The following is a 19297-nucleotide window of genomic DNA, read 5'->3' on the forward strand; positions in this document are numbered from 1 at the left end:
AGCGCAGCCAGGCGGGGCAGAGTGTTGACTTGGTGCGGGCTAAAGTGTCAGCTGTCCCCGCTCCTTACCTCCGTGTATGCTGCGACGGGACTGCTAACACTGCAACCATGGCAGGATAGGTGTGTTTTATGGCAGGATAGGTGTGTTTTATTAGCAAGTGACCACAGCGGTGGAAGAAAAAGGAGCAGCTACTCGGAAAGTTACGTTCTAAAGTGTAAGCTAGCATTAGCATTAGCATGCTACTAGCACAGATTTGCTTCTGATTTTCTTTGCTGACGCGCCGGCGAGTGTCGCTTAAGTTTTGGTGGTTAAAACTTTTGGGGTTGTTGTTGTTGTATTTGTTGACGTCAGTAACTTCTAGACAGGTTTGTGCACAGCGTTAAGAGATTCTGTTGTTAGCTATTTGCTAGTGTCCAGATTGTATTTATAACACCAACGCCAGCTATGAAAAGCAATAATGTTTACCTTTAGCTGATCAATTCAAGTTGTATTGTTCCATCAGATTAATTCGTAATTTTGATTGTGGCTTTTATTGAATATGCTGTTTGTTGAACTAAAGTATGTTCCATCTCTTCCTGCTGCAGTCAACTACAGTTTGGACGTGAGCAAGTTGGGACATTATAATGTCTGTCATGCTCGTCTGCCTTCTGACAATCCTCCTGCTTTGCATCGTGTTGTCATGCATCGTATTCAGGTAAGGTGATAACATATCATCAACTCCTGTGCTGTGCTCCAAATATGGACAGGTTTGTGCTTTCCTCTTATAGATGGTTGGTCAACACTTTGGCTGTCAGACTCTTCCAGACTGCATTAAATGCAGAATTAAAGATCAAATCAGTTGGACTGTTTTCTGTCCAAGGAGTTAGTATCCATTTTCACCCGCAGCATACTGTGGTAAGCACTTGTTTCTGTTGCAAGCTCAACCACTCCCTTGCCCCTCAGTGACAAACAGTACACATTCTAAATACAGGCTGGTACATGCACTTTTTCAATATCTTAGGATTTTTTTTGACCACACATAAAGACAGAATGGTGTTTAAAAATTGTGTTTTCATCATATTTGTTTGTTGGCAAAACTAAAACCATTTTGAACAAGTACTACATGCTTTTATTTCAAGTCACCTGGACTACTGCAGTGCACTTTATGCTGGCATTAGCCAAAAGCTCTCTCCCGGTTGCAGTTAGTCCAGAACACGGCAGCAGGATTTCTAACAGGGGGAAGCAAACGCCAGCATATAACCCCAATTCTTGAGACTTTGCACTAGCTCCCTCTTCAGTTTAGGATAGATTTAAAAATGTTGCTGTTTGGTTTTAAAGCTTTGTATGGACTTGCACATCATTATATCTCAGACCTCATCCATATTTACACTCCTGCGCGCTCTTTGAGGTCCGAGAGCCAGCTCCAGCTCGTGGTGCCCAAGTCCAGACTTAAAACCAGGGGAGACAGGGCTAAGCCCTGGAACACTCTGGCCCTCCATGTTCCACACGTACTTGTCTACCTTCCCGAATTTACCGGGTGACTCTCGAATATCAGTGCCCCTCCCTATAATCTCCCAGGGCAACCATTCTCGCAAACTTCTCCTGATTTTCCACACGAACAACACTTTTGGGGGCGTGCCTTAAAGGCACTGCCTTTAGCGTTTTCTACAACCGGTCGTCACGTCCGCTTTTCTTCCATACAAACAGAGTGTTGTGTAGTCACATAAATCATTTGGCTTTTACACACACACACAAGTGAATGCAAGCATACTTGGTCAACAGCCATACAGGTCACACTGAGGGTGGGTGGATAAATAACTTTAACACTGTTACAAATATGTGCCACACTGTGAAGCCACTCCAAACAAGAATGACAACCACATTTCCGGAGAACATCCGCACTGTAACACAACATAAACACAATGGAACAAATACCCAGAATCCATTTCAGCACTAACTCTTCCTGTACGCTACAATATACCCCCCCCCCTCATCTCCCGAATTCGGAGGTCTCAAGTTTGGCAAGTAAGTTCCAACTGCTCCCACAGTGGACTGTTTTAAGTCTCGTCTTAGGACCCACTTTTTTATTCTCTGGCTGTTAACACTACGTGAGTTGTGTGGTCCTCTGAGTTTTTACATCTTTATTTATATTTTTTGTTTGTTATTCAGCCATTGGTGGAGCTAAGGATGGTATTTGAATATTGTTTTTAATATTTTTTGCAGCACTTTGGAAACATTTTTGTTGTTTAAATGTGCTGTATAAATGAAGTGGACTGGATAGAAAATCAGGCATTGAGCAGTTTGGACATATGTGTGTTGTGTTACGCTAATACACAGCACAGCACACACATTATGATTCTGTCCATCACCGATCCAGATTATAGAGCTTCTAGCCTGAAATCTCACGTGAACCCTCATTTAATATTGGCAGCCAAAATCCTGAATACATTTTTAGTAACTGTGCAGCCTGAAAATTAATCGATTAATCATTGCAACAGCTGAGTGCTATAATGGTGATTTTTTTTCCCTTACTACAGGAAATTGACAGAATATGGATTTCAAGTAAACTTCTCAACCAGGACTTGCCGTAAGTACACATTTTTGACAGTTTCGCAAAATGAAAGAGCGGATTTTCGAGTGTATTGGGCCCTTTTAGGAGATACCTGGCACTGTGTGTTGGTGAGACAAGAGTTCGGTTTGATTTGCAAGCGCCCCTTGGACCACTGATGAAGAGAAGCCATGGCAAGAAAACGAGGAAGATTTCAGTCAGTGCCACGACACTTCGCTTTTTATCACAAGTATGACGCTCATGTTTATTTCTATTAAGCATGGACCCTAGCAGGTCAAACACAGCAATCAGTTAATTTCAAAACAGTTCGTCAGTAGAAAATAATGAGAGTAGTACAAAAAAATTCCTGATTCAGTTCAATACTTCAGAGTGACATTTCAGTATTTTTTTCGATACATATGTTTTTTTATTGCCTTAATTACCAAAGCTAAAGAAAAGCAATATCTAATGATTTTGAATGACTTCATGTGAGACTTTAAATTACGGTTTTTCCCTCAAGGGGTTCAGAGAATTCCATTTTCAACAACCTTAGGTGCATTCCTCTTTAGAAGGGCCACAGACTAATATTTTACTTCTTATTTTTTTGCCTTTGCAGCTGCTGTCGTTCCACATTAGTTCCATCAATGTGATGGTTCTAAACCTGGCCCTGTCTGAGTCTCTGTGGCACATGACCATCACCTGCATCACGTTGTTACTCGACCACCACAGTAAAAGGTGTGTACCAATGTTCACTACACCGTATAAGCGGTATTTAAGCCACATTCCCACCCAAATACAGCTTGCAACAGGAAACTGATCTGGTTTGGTTTTCCACTGCATTAAGTAGGGCGGCGAATCTTTGGGTGTCCCACGATTCGTTTCAATATTGATTCTTGGGGTCACGATTCGATTCAAAATCGATTTTTTTGTCAATTCAACACGATTCTCCATTCAAAAACGACTTTTTCCCGATTTAAAAGGATTCTCTTTTCATTCAATACATAGATTTCAGCAGGATCTACCCCAGTCTGCTGATATGCAAGCAGAGTAGGACATTTTTGTAAAAAGCTTTTATAATTGTAAAGGACAATGTTTTATCAACTGATTGCAATAATGTAAATTTGTTTTAAATATTAAACGAACCAAAAATATGACTTATTTTATCTTTGTGCAAACATTGGACACAGTGTGTTGTCCAGCTTATGAGATGCCATGCAAGTGTAAGCCACTCTGACACTATTGTTCTTTTTATTTTTATAAATGTCTAATGATAATGTCAATGAGGGATTTTTAATCACTGCTATGCTGAAATGATAACTAATATTGATACTGTTGTTGATAATATTAATTTTTGTTTGACTACTTTTGTTTTGTTCTGTGTGGTGTTTGTGTCTCTTCTCAATTGTTCTGTTTATTGCAGTTCTGAGTATTGCTGGGTCAGGTTTGGTTTTGGAATTTGCATTGTTATGGCATTGCTGTGTAGTGCTTTGTTGGATTGCTAAAAAAAAAAAAAATAGATTTTTTTGAAAATGAGAATCTATTCTGAATCGCACAACGTGAGAATCGCGATTCAAATTCGAATCGATTTTTTCCCACCCCCCTAGTATTAAGGCAGGATGGTGACAACAATGGAAACAACATCCAGCATTTGGTATTCGTGCTCTTTGGTCTGTAGCTGTTTAATGCTGGATTGCACATGATCTCACTTCTTGTAGCTGTTTCTTCAGACTCTTAAGTGCTTGGGAGGCAGACAAGTGTATTCTGGCCTCATACATGTGCTCTTATCACCTGTGGAGACCGTTCCTACATGGGTCTTTCATAATGTTATGTCAGTGTTCTTAAGTCGGTCCATCCGAAACTTAGGGGAACTGAATGCTAAAACATCCAAAAAATGTAGAGAGAGGTCGCTGCCGTGTTAAACTTTACCCGCCCTTGTCGAGTGGACTCGAGTTGACAATGGTATTGAGTTTACAATGACCATGACCATTTTGTCAATGTTTGTATCTACTTGAAAATGAACCGTACATCATAATTTCTTATTATCCATATACTTTAATATGAGCAGTTTTCTTATGGAAACTTCAACATGGAATTGATTTCTGTGTTGTTATAGCTTGTGTAGCCTCACTTAATAGTAATAGGGTAGAATATTGTTACAAAGGACTTAAAGTGAGTACAATTTGTTCAGGAGAGAACGCAAAGAAGCTAACACAAACAATAACATAGGAAATGAATACATTAAAAAGATCTTTTGACAAAAACAGACTATCCTTGAATCTCAGTAAAACTTCAGTAAAATAATGCATATGGTAAAAGCAGAAGACAGTCAAACAAATAGTTGGAGTAGACCAGTGTTTTTCAACCACTTTGCAGCGGCACACTAGAGATGTCATTTGACCTATTTGGGTTAAAAATGTTTTTTGCAAACCAGTAATTATAGTCTGCAAATGATGTGTTGTTGTTCAGTGTTTGTGCTGTCTAGAGCTCGGCAGAGTAACCATGTAATACTCTTCCATATCAGTAGGTGGCAGCAGGTAGCTAATTGCTTTGTAGATGTCGGGAACAGCGGGTGGCAGCATGAAGGTAAAAAGGTGTCTAATTCTTAAACCAAAAATAAACAAAATGTGAGTTCCCTTAAGAAAAGGCATTGAAGGTTAGGGAAGACTATGCAGAACCAAACTAAAACTGAACTGGCTACAAAGTAAACAAAAACACAATGCTGGACAACTGCAAAGACTTACGGTGGAGCAAAGACGGCGTCCACAAAGTACATCTGAACCAGACATGACAATCAAAAATGTCCACACAAAGAAGGATAAAAACAACTTAAACAGTCTTGATTGCTAAAACAAAGTAGATGCGGGAAATATCGCTCAAAGGAAGACATGAAACTGCTACTGGAAAATACCAAAAAATGAGAAAAAGCCACCAAAATAGGAGTGCAAGACAACAACTAAAACACTACACACAGGAAAACTGCTAAAAAGTCCAAATAAGTCAGGGTGTGATTTGACAGGTGGTGACAGTACATCTACTTTGAGACAAGACCTATATTGATACAGTACATCTACTTTGAGACAAGACCTATATTGATACAGTACATCTACTTTGAGACAAGACCTATATTGATACAGTACATCTACTTTGAGACAAGACCTATATTGATACAGTACATCTACTTTGAGACAAGACCTATATTGATACAGTACATCTACTTTGAGACAAGACCTATATTGATACAGTACATCTACTTTGAGACAAGACCTATATTGATACAGTACACCTACTTTGAGACAAGACCTATATTGATACAGTACACCTACTTTGAGACAAGACCTATATTGATACAGTACATCTACTTTGAGACAAGACCTATATTGATACAGTACATCTACTTTGAGACAAGACCTATATTGATACAGTACATCTACTTTGAGACAAGACCTATATTGATACAGTACATCTACTTTGAGACAAGACCTATATTGATACAGTACATCTACTTTGAGACAAGACCTATATTGATACAGTACATCTACTTTGAGACAAGACCTATATTGATACAGTACACCTACTTTGAGACAAGACCTATATTGATACAGTACACCTACTTTGAGACAAGACCTATATTGATACAGTACATCTACTTTGAGACAAGACCTATATTGATACAGTACATCTACTTTGAGACAAGACCTACAGTATATTGATACAGTACATCTACTTTGAGACAAGACCTATATTGATACAGTACATCTACTTTGAGATAAGACCTATATTGATACAGTTCATCTACTTTGAGACAAGAACTATATTGATATAGTACATCTACTTTGAGACAAGACCTATATTGATACAGTACACCTACTTTGAGATAAGACCTATATTGATACAGTACATCTACTTTGAGACAAGACCTATATTGATACAGTACATCTACTTTGAGACAAGACCTATATTGATACAGTACATCTACTTTGAGACAAGACCTATATTGATACAGTACATCTACTTTGAGACAAGACCTATATTGATACAGTACATCTACTTTGAGATAAGACCTATATTGATACAGTTCATCTACTTTCAGACAAGACCTATATTGATACAGTACACCTACTTTGAGATAAGACCTATATTGATACAGTACATCTACTTTGAGACAAGACCTATATTGATACAGTACATCTACTTTGAGACAAGACCTATATTGATACAGTACATCTACTTTGAGATAAGACCTATATTGATACAGTTCATCTACTTTGAGACAAGACCTATATTGATACAGTACACCTACTTTGAGACAAGACCTATATTGATACAGTACATCTACTTTGAGACAAGACCTATATTGATACAGTACACCTACTTTGAGACAAGACCTATATTGATGCAGTACACCTACTTTGAGACAAGACCTATATTGATACAGTACACCTACTTTGAGACAAGACCTATATTGATACAGTACATCTACTTTGAGACAAGACCTATATTGATACAGTACATCTACTTTGAGACAAGACCTATATTGATACAGTACATCTACTTTGAGACAAGACCTATATTGATACAGTACACCTACTTTGAGACAAGACCTATATTGATACAGTACATCTACTTTGAGACAAGACCTATATTGATACAGTACATCTACTTTGAGACAAGACCTATATTGATACAGTACATCTACTTTGAGACAAGACCTATATTGATACAGTACATCTACTTTGAGACAAGACCTATATTGATACAGTACATCTACTTTGAGACAAGACCTATATTGATACAGTACATCTACTTTGAGACAAGACCTATATTGATACAGTACATCTACTTTGAGACAAGACCTATATTGATACAGTACATCTACTTTGAGACAAGACCTATATTGATACAGTACACCTACTTTGAGACAAGACCTATATTGATACAGTACACCTACTTTGAGACAAGACCTATATTGATACAGTACATCTACTTTGAGACAAGACCTATATTGATACAGTACATCTACTTTGAGACAAGACCTATATTGATGCAGTCCACCTACTTTGAGACAAGACCTATATTGATACAGTACATCTACTTTGAGACAAGACCTATATTGATGCATGCTTGGTTATGCTTTAAAGTCATGTCCAACGATTGCCACAACAATTTTTTACAGTCAACTGAGTATTGTTTTTATAGACTTCTGCTGGTGGTGTGCCTCCGCATTTTTTCAACGTAAAACATATGCCTTGGCTCCAAAAAGGTTGAAAAACAATTACGTAGATATTGAAAGGGTGAACTAAATTGCAGTTATGGTGTTATAATAGATAATAAAATAAGCTTGAAATCTCAGAAAATATATACAACATAATGTGGCAAGAAATATTTCTATAATGAACAAAGCGAAGTATGTTCTCGAGCACAAGTCCCTCCATATTCTCTACTGGTCCCTACTGTTACTATATCTGAGGTATTGTATAGAAATATGGAGAAATAACTACAAAAATAATCTTCATCCACTAACCATGTTACAGTCAGTCAGGATAATACATAATGTTGATAGAGACAACATCCAAACCCTTTATTTATTAAATCAAAAATAGTGAAATTCAATGACTTTGTGCATTTAATAAACATCTAAAAGTGTGCACAAAGCAAATTATAACCTGCTACCTAAGAATGAGAGATATAACTTCAGAGAAAATTCTATTTTGAAATATTTGTTTGCACGTACAGCACTTAAGACCTTTGGTAGATTTAAATTTTGCAACAGATTATCAATCAATCAAAGTTTTATTTATATAACACCTAATCACAAGTGTCTCAAAGGGCTGCACAAGCCACAACGATTAAGCAAATAAGTGAATGCACTAGCATGATCCAGGTTAGGAGGTTGTTCAAACTCCATCCATCCATCCATCCATCCATTATCTACCGCTTATTCCCTTTCGGGGTTGCGGGGGGTGCTGGCGCCTATCTCAGCTACAAACTCAGTATTTACAAAGTGTAGGGAAGAAGAATTATAATACTTTTTGAAAATTAGATATTCATCTGAAAGAGTGAATTATAACTGACATAAATGCCGTCGCCGCTCGGGTTCCACTGACCACCCAGGAAGGACATCTCTCTCGCAGGTTTGACTCTTATTTTTCAATAATAGAAGTCTTTTTCGTCGTTCTAGCTCCCGCTGCTCGCGCTCCGTGTCTTGCTCCTTGTGTCTCGCGTTTTGCTTAGGGACGCAGTGGGAGAGTGGCCGTGCGCAACCCGAGGGTCACTGGTTCAATCCCCACCAAGTACCAACCTCGTCACGTCCGTTGTGTCCTGAGCAAGACACTTCACCCTTGCTCCTGATGGGTGCTGGTTAGCGCCTTGCATGGCAGCTCCCTCCATCAGTGTGTGAATGTGTGTGTGAATGGGTAAATGTGGAAGTAGTGTCAAAGCGCTTTGATTACCTTGAAGGTAGAAAAGCACTATACAAATACAACCCATTTACCATTTATTTATTTATTTATTTGCTGTCTGCTTCTCTCCAGCCACTGCTGTGGACACTCCACCTCCTTCTCCCTCGATCCCTCCTCCTTCTCCCCTTTTATACAGTGTGAGGAGATACATTAATCGTGTCCCGGTGTGCGACCCACGCACCTGAATCTAATAGCGACGTCGCTCCCGGTACGCCCCGCCTCTCCGCTCGGTCGTCATCTCCGTCTCCTCGCCGCCATCTTGGGCAGGGCTCAAGCGTGCCCCGCCCTGCTGCTCGTTCGACGGCTGCGCCTCTCCACAGGCTGTTTGCAACATTTGCCCAATTGCCTCCAGACGCCAACTTTCCAGTGTATTTGACACAGTATATCCCGCCCTCTCACGGAACTCCAACCAGCTAAGCCAACTCTCCCTTCCCTTTTTTGAAGGGGCGGGAAGTGAAGACTGACACCTGGGGCGGAGGGAGGCTACCCTTTCGTCCCCCGGGGTGTAACTCCAACGTGCAGGCTTTGAGCCGGGGGGCAACAAGAATTGCCACCCCAGCCCGTCGCCTCTCACTGCCGGCAACGCTCTGTTTCTCGCTCCTCGTCTCTCACGTCTTGCTGTCTGCTTCTCTCCAGCCACTGCTGTGGACACTCCACCTCCTTCTCCGTTGATCCTTCCTCCTCCTCCTGTGTGAGGAGATACATTAATTGTGTCCCGGTGTGCGATCCACGCACTTTAATCTGATTGCGGCGTCGCTCCCGGTACGCCCCGCCTCTCCGCTTGGTCGTCATCTCCGTCTCCTCGCCGCCGTCTTGGGCAGGGCTCCAGCATGCCCCGCCCCGCTGCTCGTTCGCTGGCTGCGCCTCTCCACAGGCTGTTTGCAACATTTGCCCAATTGCCTCCAGACGCCAACTTTCCAGTGTATTTGACACAGTATATCCCGCCCTCTCACGGCTTTTTGTACGTAATGACGAAATTATGTACGTATTTAACACATGCACGCGCATTAACTTTAGGTGTTGTTAGCTAATAATAGCAATTTGGATAGCTAGTGTTAGCTGTGATTGAATATATATTCTATCATAACAACATGACCGCAAATTGTTCGTTGCTTCTTTTGGACTGCTTTTGTATGCGTGCACGCACTCCCTGCGCATACTTGTTGGCGAGACCAGGCGAGTGTCCGTCCTAGCCTACTCAGTGGTTACAGTGTCCTCCCTGAGATGGGTAGGTTCGGAGTTCAAACCCCGGCCGAGTCATACCAAAGACTATAAAAATGGGAGCCATTACCTCCATGCTTGGCACTCAGCATCACAGGTGGGTAGAGTAGCCCGAAATTGTACTCAAGTAAGAGTACTGTTTTTTAAGAGCTTTATTACTCAAGTAAAAGTAAGGAGTAGTCACCCAAATATTTACTTGAGTAAAAGTAAAACGTATGTTGTGAAAAAACTACTCAAGTACTGAGTAACTGATGAGTAACCTGTTTGTTAAATGATTACGGCAACAAATAATGCACAAATACATAAAAATAGCAACGGGCAAATTCAGAGCCAGGAATATCTCTTAAGCAACTAAAACAATAATACATATTAAATAATAGTACATTAAAATAAAAAATATTAAGGCACATTGAGCCACAATAACTTAACAGCACCACAGGCTCAGTAGGCATTGATTGATTGATTGATTGAAACTTGTATTAGTAGATTGCACAGTACAGTACATATTCTGTACAATTGACCACTAAATGGTAACACCACAATAAGTTTTTCAACGTTAATCAATTACTTAATAAATGACCAAGTCGAGGTGATCTACCTCACATATACATATATATACACACACACATCATATACATACACACACATAACATATATACATATATATTTACAGTATATAATTTATATTTATTTATTTTGCCTTTTTGTTCACATGTTAAAGTGTTTTAATGAATATACATGGATGTTTAACATATAGATTCCTATCTTTCATGAAGACAAGAATATAAGTTGGTGTATTACCTGATTCTGATGACTTGCATTGATTGGAATCAGACAGTATAGTGCTGATAATGTCCACATTTTCAAATGGAAGAGAAAAAAAGTTCCTCTTTTCTGTCTAATACCACATGAAAGTCGTTGGTTTTTGGCATCTTATTTGTCCAGCTTCCATATTCGTTTTATACACTTTACAATAAATGCATTGGCGGCAAACTCCGTAGCTTGCTAGCTTGTTTGCGCTGGCTTTTAGAGACTCTTATTTTGTTAACGCAGGCGCGATGGAGCGGCACTTTTAGTGTGAAGACAGGAACTGTGCGATCAGTCTTTAGGCTTTTGACGGGAAGTACAGTTGAAATAAAAAGTGTCTTTTTTCCTTTACACTTTTGATTGATTGATTGAAACTTCTATTAGTAGATCACACAGTACAGTACATATTCTGTACAATTGACCACTAAATGGTAACACCCCAATAACTTTTTCGACTTGTTTAAATCGGGTATTACGGGTGACGGTCACGTGACCGCCTGGCTATGTTTGATTGGTCCAACGTCACCAGTTACTGCATGTGATTGGTGAAACGCAGGCATGCGTAGATCTTACTTTGAAAAACCATAACAAACATTAATAGATCGATTAAAAATAAAAGTAGCGAGTAGCGAGCTGAATGTAGATAAATGGAGCGGAGTAAACGTAGCGTTTCTTCTCTATAAATATACTCAAGTAAAAGTAAAAGTATGTTGCATAAAAACTACTCTTAGAAGTACAATTTATCCCAAAAGTTACTCAAGTAGATGTAACGGAGTAAATGTAGCACGTTACTACCCACCTCTGCTCAGCATCAAGGGTTGGAATGGGGGGTTAAATCACCACAAATGATTCCCGGGCAAGGCACCGTTGCTGCCCACTGCTCCCCTCACCTCCCAGGGGGTGAACAAGGGTGATGGGTCAAATGCAGAGGACAAATTTCGCCTCACCTAGTGTGTGTGTGACAATCATTGGTACTTTAACTTTAACTAAACACCAATCCTTTTATTTCAGACCGGTAAAATTGTTTATTACATAAACTTTGTAAAAAGAAATACGGACAGTTGTCAAACAAATCTGTTTTGTTAAATCAATAATGATGACATAAGCTAGCCGGTGGTGTTCTTCTTATATTGTTTGCTTTGAAAAGCTTACTGTTAGGAAGTTGCAAACAGCACCAATTATTTATGAAGAGAACTGTTGTATTTGGAAATCATTGATGTAAATTGTCTTACAGATTCAAAACAGGAAGTTAACATATATTTAAGTAACTGCTATGAAGTATAAGGGGGAAGTGGAAGCTGTGCTTCTTCCTTCTCTTTTTTAGGCATGTTGTAAAGAGAAATAAAAAATGTGATATATGATGTTGAAACTGCATACATGTTCGAAACAAACCTCAACCAATATTAAATCTTGTGTTAGCTGCATATTCCATTGCAACAACATACTGTATCTGGATATCCCTAAATATTGTTGGAACTAAACCTTGTTGGACAACAGCGAAGCAACTTAACAATCTAACTGAACATTGCAGCAAAACATTACCTTCACACCATTAAAGCAACTGCAGGCATTGAATGATAGATAATAGAAAAATACTTGTGTGCAACTGGACATCAACTAAAACTAAACCTATTCACGTTCTAAGCAAACTGCATGACAATACCGATGAAATAGCATCAGTTGATGTCCATCAAATATGTATTTACCCATGCACAAATATGTCTGGCATTGTCTTTTATGGAGTAATGCTTAATTTCTGGACCCAAAATTATGTGCCTCCATATTTTTGTACTCTTACTCCATGCAAAGGTAGACGCAACGTGTGTAAGTAATGAACAATAGGTGATGTTGAATATTTATTGAAAAGGCTTTCTTTTAAGAGAGTATGTATCCACTCCATCATATTCAGCCATTTTATTTATGATATCTTGCTTGTGTATTTGGCTGTAAACCGTTTGTAATACTCTGATTGCCCAGCGGCTGCTAAATGATCAGGAGTTATGGAATTTGTTTGACCACCAAGCGACACCCGAAAGTTGCTACACAGCAAGTTGTTATACTATCTTTGTTAAAGGCCTACTGAAATGAGATGTTCTTATTCAAACGGGGATAGCAGGTCCATTCTATGTGTCATACTTGATCATTTCGCGATATTGCCATATTTTTGCTGAAAGGATTTAGTAGAGAACATTCACAATAAAGTTCGCAACTGTCGGTGCTAAGAGAAAAGCCCTGCCTCTACCGGAAGTCGCAGACGATGACGTCACATGTTTGATGGCTCCTCACATATTCACATTGTTTTTAATGGGAGCCTCCAACAAAAAGTGCTATTCGTACAGAGAAAACGACAATTTCCCCATTATTTTGAGCAAGGATGAAAGATTCGTGTTTGAGGATATTAATAGCGACAGATTAGAAAAAAAAACAAAAAACGCGATTGCATTGTGACGGATTCCGATGTTTTTAGAGACATTTACTAGGACAATTCGGGGAAATCCCTTATCTTTCTATTGTGTTGCTAGTGTTTTAGTGAGTTTAATGTTACCTGATAGTCGTAAGGGTGTGTCCACGGGTGTGTTGACGGCAGTGTCTCAGGGGAGTCGACGGCAGCTTCATGGACGGCGCAAGCTCAGCTTTTCTCCGGTAAGAACTGACTTTTTAACCACATTTTTCTCACCGAAACCTGCTGGTTGACATGTGGTCAGGATCCATGTTCTCTTGACCGCGCTGTGATCCATAGGAAAGTTTCACCTCCAGGAATTTTAAACAAGGAATCACCGTATGTTTGTGTGGCTAAAGGCTCAAGCTTCCCAACTCCATCTTTCTGTTGTGACTTCTCCAATATTAATTGGACAAATTGCAAAATATTCAGCAACACAGATGTCCAAAAAACTGTGTAATTATGCCGTTAATGCAGACGACATTTAGCTGTTTGTGTGTGCAGTGCTCATACTTCCTATAAACCCGTGACGTCTTGCGTACACGTCATCATTACACAACGTTTCCGAGACGGAACTCCCGGGAAATTTAAAATTGTAATTTAGTAAACTAAAAAGGCCATATTGTCATGTGTTGCAATATTAATATTTCATCATTGATATATAAACTATCCGACTGCATGGTCGGTAATAGTACTATCTAATCTAGTGGCTTTCAGTAGGCCTTTAAGCTTGTTCAACATTGTACATTTTTTTGCACACCACATACAATTTCAACCAAACTTTGTCTCAGTGAAAAAAAACATGTTCCGACAAGAAGCTGTAATTAATTTTCTAATGTTCTTTGCAGGTTGGCATGGGACTTCTCAGTGGGACAGTTAAGCAGCAAAGTTCTAAAAAGCAGCCAGCTGGTGAGTTAGTTTTTTCTCCTTAAACTTATTCTGCTTGAGTGTGAATGTCTAATATATCATCTGTTTTCAGGACATTTGTTTGGCTGAAGTTGCGTTCAGCCTGTTGCTTTCAGGTGATGTCCTGCTACCTGAGCTAAGGCCCAGCTTGCTGTCTTTGCATGTGAGGACACTGTTAGCAGAGCTGCACGAAGGCCTCTTCCTCAGCCAGTTTATGGCACCTGCGTCTTCCATAATGACAGCTGAAGATGCATATCATGAACAAACACAAGGTTAATCAGTATTTAAATTGGCAAACTAAGGTTGCACTTCACTTCACTTAAAATGTGCTGAACTGGAGTGGTTGAACAGAATATAAGACCATTACAGATACTTTTCCCTATGCTACTTTAAACTGTATGCCATTTACAGTATCAAAAATATTTAATGGCTGTGTGGTAGGGGTGCAGGATTCATTTTTGAAAGATAGTGATCTCGACTCAAACAAGTATGTGATCCCATTTTTAAAATCCTCCATATGCTGCAATACATTGACACATAAATGCTGCCATCCAGACAAATACACAGTCTGGTGCTCTTTTTACATTTTATTGTTGTTCTTGACATGCTAACAGCCGTTATTTGATTCACTAATGCATGCACATTTCACCGCAGTCATCACTTGTCACAACACAAACTTGCTCATTATGCACTAGTCACAGCTAAGGTGAGCAAGTTGATTGAAGTTCTTGAAAGATGTTGAAAAAAGACAGCAGCCAGGAAGTCGACAGAATACTTTTTTTTTTTATCGGAACTCTGCCTTATTTCTCTTCTAAACACTGCAGTTGTCAAGACACCTTAAAGAGAAAAGCACACGTCATGCCGTCACAGTAAAACGGAATGTGCTGTTTTGTTTTCTAAAAGTTTATTGCGTGAATATATGTTTTGTGAAGGAAATTGTTCCAGAGAATTGTGATCTCAATTATTAGCAGAAAAAATTGTGATTCACATTTTGTCTGGTGTGATGTACTGTGGTTGTAGCCATGACGACACAACTGTACTTTAAATCACAGTTTTGATAGGTGGCAAAATGGCAAAAGTCAAGTGAAAAAATATGTTTTTTTACTTGTATTTTTTAGTCTGTGCTGACACAGAATTCATCCAAACTGAAACCGTGGAACAGTTTCACAGGCTCATCCCACAGAAGATTAACATGGAATTTGATAATACAAATGTCACCTTGTCCATGCACAGCCAGAAAAGGTGAGTCAGCACATTGTCATGCCCTGATTGAGCTATTTCTAACAATTTCTTGACTGTTTTCCTACTTGCATAGACACCTGAACTGGACTCTGAAGTCTTTAAAAGTGTGCTACGGACGTGACAATGAGCAGCTTCCCCTTAAAAGCTTTACCCCAGAGTTGAGCTTTCCCCAGAGCAGCTTGGAGCTCCTTTTAGAGGGTTAGTACACAGCTGCGTGCCAGGTGTAAAGCAAAGCGAGATGGTTAATGATTATCAACTATGAATAATATAAATCATTGTCTTATGTATCATCTGGCAGATGGACTTCTTCTTTCTCAAAGCAGACAAAGAATTATCTGTGTAAACACATTCAAGACATCCTTACAGGCAAATACATTTTATTATTCTCTGTACAAAGCTTCAGAGATCTGCACCTCAGATTTAACTTGTTCTGTGGTGTTTTTATTTTTAGGTTACATCCATTGACATTTGCGGCTCATTTACAGTCAACACTTGCATCATCCACTATCGTCACCAGGAGTTCTTTCACTGGCTGAATCTTATTCCGGGGGAACAGCAGATGCACAGGAAGGTGTCGCGTCGAAAAATGCAAGTGACTATTGGAAGAAAAACCACTCATATTTTTTATACTTGTATTCTTTACACAAATATTTCAATTGTGTTAGTCGTGTTTGTGTAGTGCTCATTTTGTCTTCCATATTCTTGTGCATAGTCTACTATATTGTTTGTCCACCCTCCTTTTTCTTAGGCGCCTGCCCCACCTCGATGCCCCCGTGATGATTTCTTCCTCTGTGTCTAACCTCAATGTGTCTGTTCAACTGGGAGACACAACACCTTTTGCCCTAGGTTTCCTCTCAACCCATGCAGGTACCCTTTGCTGCTTTGTGACATTCATTTTTACACATTTCTTTTTTAAGGCATACTTTTGCTGATTGCCAGCAAAAGTATCTCCCTTAGAGATAGGGTGAGAAGCTCTGCCATCCGGGAGGAACTCAAAGTAAAGCCGCTGCTCCTCCACATGGAGAGGAGCCAGATGAGGTGGTTCGGGCATCTGGTCAGGATGCCACCCGAACGCCTCCACAGGGAGGTGTTTAGGGCACGTCCGCCTGGTAGGAGGCCACGGGGAAGACCCAGGACACGTTGGGAAGACTATGTCTCCCGGCTGGTCTGGGAACGCCTCGGGATCCCCCGGGAAGAGCTAGACGAAGTGGCTGGAGATAGGGAAGTCTGGGCTTCCCTGCTTAGGCTGCTGCCCCCGCGACCCGACCTCGGATAAGCGGAAGATGATGGATGGATGGATGGACTTTTGCTGATTGATTATCTCACTGTTATTACTATTTATTAAAGATACACTGCTTTGAAAAAAATTGTATCCACTTTTCATTCATATTTTCTGTATTCTGCACCTACAGAACTGCAGCATCTTTTAGACCTAAAGGTTGACCAAAACAACCCAGAGTCCCGAAATGTGCACCAGCGGGCCTCATTAACCTTGGACAGTTTCTGGTGGCGTGTGGGTCAAGGCTCTCATATCCAGCAAGCCCCTCACCCTCCTGGCAAACATGTCTGGGGTGAAGCTCTGATTGTGGATTCTCTCTCTCTCCAAGTAAAGCAAACTCAATTCAAGATGCCTTCATTAGGATGTTGAATAAATAAATAATGATGACGGTGATCTGCGCCTCTAGGGTAGCTGGAATCGACCAAGCATGGAGATGAATGGCAGCCCTCCTTGTCTGAGTGTGGAGTCCAGCCTGAAGGGATTCCAAGTGGAGTTTTCAGAAACCTGCGCTTTGTGTTTAACTCGTCTGATGTCCCTCATCTCCTCTCCCAGTAAAGGGGGGCCGAAGCTCTTAGATGAGTCTACCCCTACTGGCTACGGTGTCCAACCACCCTCATCCACGCAACTGATTTTCAAACTGGACTGTCATTTGGAGGATGTTAATGTTTTCACAGTCACTGATCTAGCTGGTAGGTTTAAGTTTTAGCCAATATATAATGTGTATTGTTTTCCTACAAATTAACCATTTTACTTTCTTTTTAGGAGCACTCTCTCTGCGGGTGGATACTGTTGGAATCATAAGCTGTGCAGAGAACTCAAAGGTGTCTCTACATGGTGTTGGATTCTCCGTGATCAAGACACTCACAGAGAACATGGAGACTTGTTGCTCGGCTTTTCAGATGGCCAACCCTCTACTGAAGCTCACAACTACAGCTCTCTGTTACCACCTCACCAGCCACACACTGCAGGTGTCCGCAAATTGACCAGTGCCTTTCATGTATCGGTGTTGTGGTTTTATCAATACAGTAACAGTATATTCAAGGGTTTACAAGAGTTGTGTTTTTTTATATTATTTTAGGTCCAGTGTGAAGAGGAACTTGCTGTTGTGTGGACACCCTCAGATCATATGTTCTTTTATCAGCACATGACTCAAGCACTGTATTGTTGGCATATGCTTTGTGGAGAGTCAGAAAAGGACTGCGCAATCACATCTGAGGAATCAGAACAGAGAAGAGGGTTGAGTTTGCTTGTTGAGTTGAGTCACACTTGTGTAACCGCCCATGTTGGCGAGCAGAATTACATTCTTGTTCACACAGAAGCTCTTTCCGTCTCTAAGCACACAGGTTCAATGCAAGTTTGCTCTCCCTCTCTTGTTTTTAACTTTGATGGCCACAACATAGTCTCCTTCAAAGGATTACATGTGGAGACACATGCTGAGTTGCCTGAGATGCAGCTGCATAGGGACAGCTTCCCTTTCCTTAAGACTTCTCATAACTGTGTCTGGGTTTTGACTTGCCCATTACTGTCTCTTGAGTTCCCCTATCAGTACAATTTCTCTCATACCTTTGACAAGGCCATTAGTGTGCAGAAGTGGTTAAAAACTCTACACCATCCACCAGGACCGGCCTTCAAGGCCCAGCACCGCCTACCTCCGGACGTTATCTTCAAGATCAGCCAGTTCTCCTTTGTCTTCCTGGACGACATTTTTGAGATCAAACTTAGAGACAACTATGAGCTGATGAAGGACGAGAGCAAGGAAAGTGCAAAGCGTCTGCAGCTTCTAGATAAAAAGGTGGCTGATCTGAGGAAGCAGCATGGAGAACTGCTGCCTGCTAGGAAGATTGAAGAGCTGTACAGTTCACTGGAAAAAAAGCACATTGAGATCTACATCCAACGTTCACGGCGCCTTTACGCTAACACGCCCATGAGGAAGTCCTTGTTGACATGGACTGTGTCTAACCTGGAAATTGTCGTCCTGGCTGACCAGTCTCTTCACGGACCAGATAGTGTGAGAGAGCAAATGAGGGATATTGATAGGATTAGTCCCTTCCCTAAAGATGGGCTTCCTTTGGTGATCCAGTGGTGCCGGGCTTTCAAGTTTAAATTGACAGCATTTTTGGGTTAGTTGGACCAATTATTTTCAAAAACTGTCTGATGAATGTCTCAAAGTTTACAAATGACATTGTTTCTGCTGTGCCAGTGAGAATTCGGGACTACCCCCGCTATCTGTTTGAGATCCGCGACTGGGACCTGTCTGGGCGTCTGATTGGGACTGAGCAAGATGGACTGGCCAGGGCTCATTGCAAAGCAATTGTTCCACTTGGTGCCCCATGGGGAGACGCTGCAATCCACAGGAATATGCCACCCCTCAAGTTCTACTATGACTTCAAATGTGAAATATTTTGCATTTGTAAATG

General features: G+C 40.5%; 1 protein-coding gene across 4 annotated transcripts in view; it reads left to right on the forward strand.

Annotated features, from left to right (window-relative positions):
• Positions 1–19297, forward strand: part of LOC133537292 (bridge-like lipid transfer protein family member 2) — a 34395-nt gene continuing 15098 nt past the window's right edge. For 2 of the 4 annotated variants that reach the window (XM_061878291.1, XM_061878294.1), the window contains exons 1-18: positions 1–119; positions 585–694; positions 768–894; positions 2517–2566; positions 2636–2777; positions 3144–3262; positions 14302–14362; positions 14433–14631; positions 15478–15601; positions 15675–15799; positions 15900–15967; positions 16053–16189; positions 16350–16468; positions 17014–17207; positions 17287–17569; positions 17643–17848; positions 17959–19000; positions 19081–19272. In XM_061878291.1, coding sequence (XP_061734275.1) covers positions 624–694; positions 768–894; positions 2517–2566; positions 2636–2777; positions 3144–3262; positions 14302–14362; positions 14433–14631; positions 15478–15601; positions 15675–15799; positions 15900–15967; positions 16053–16189; positions 16350–16468; positions 17014–17207; positions 17287–17569; positions 17643–17848; positions 17959–19000; positions 19081–19272 — 3259 coding nt within the window. In that variant the 5' untranslated portion in view covers positions 1–119; positions 585–623. Of the gene's footprint in view, positions 215–584; positions 695–767; positions 895–2516; positions 2567–2635; positions 2778–3143; positions 3263–14301; positions 14363–14432; positions 14632–15477; positions 15602–15674; positions 15800–15899; positions 15968–16052; positions 16190–16349; positions 16469–17013; positions 17208–17286; positions 17570–17642; positions 17849–17958; positions 19001–19080; positions 19273–19297 lie in introns of all 4 variants that reach the window. The other 2 variants (XM_061878292.1, XM_061878293.1) reach the window with 2 other exon arrangements.

Source organism: Nerophis ophidion, linkage group LG18, assembly GCF_033978795.1.
Source record: "Nerophis ophidion isolate RoL-2023_Sa linkage group LG18, RoL_Noph_v1.0, whole genome shotgun sequence".
NCBI lineage: Eukaryota > Metazoa > Chordata > Actinopteri > Syngnathiformes > Syngnathidae > Nerophis > Nerophis ophidion.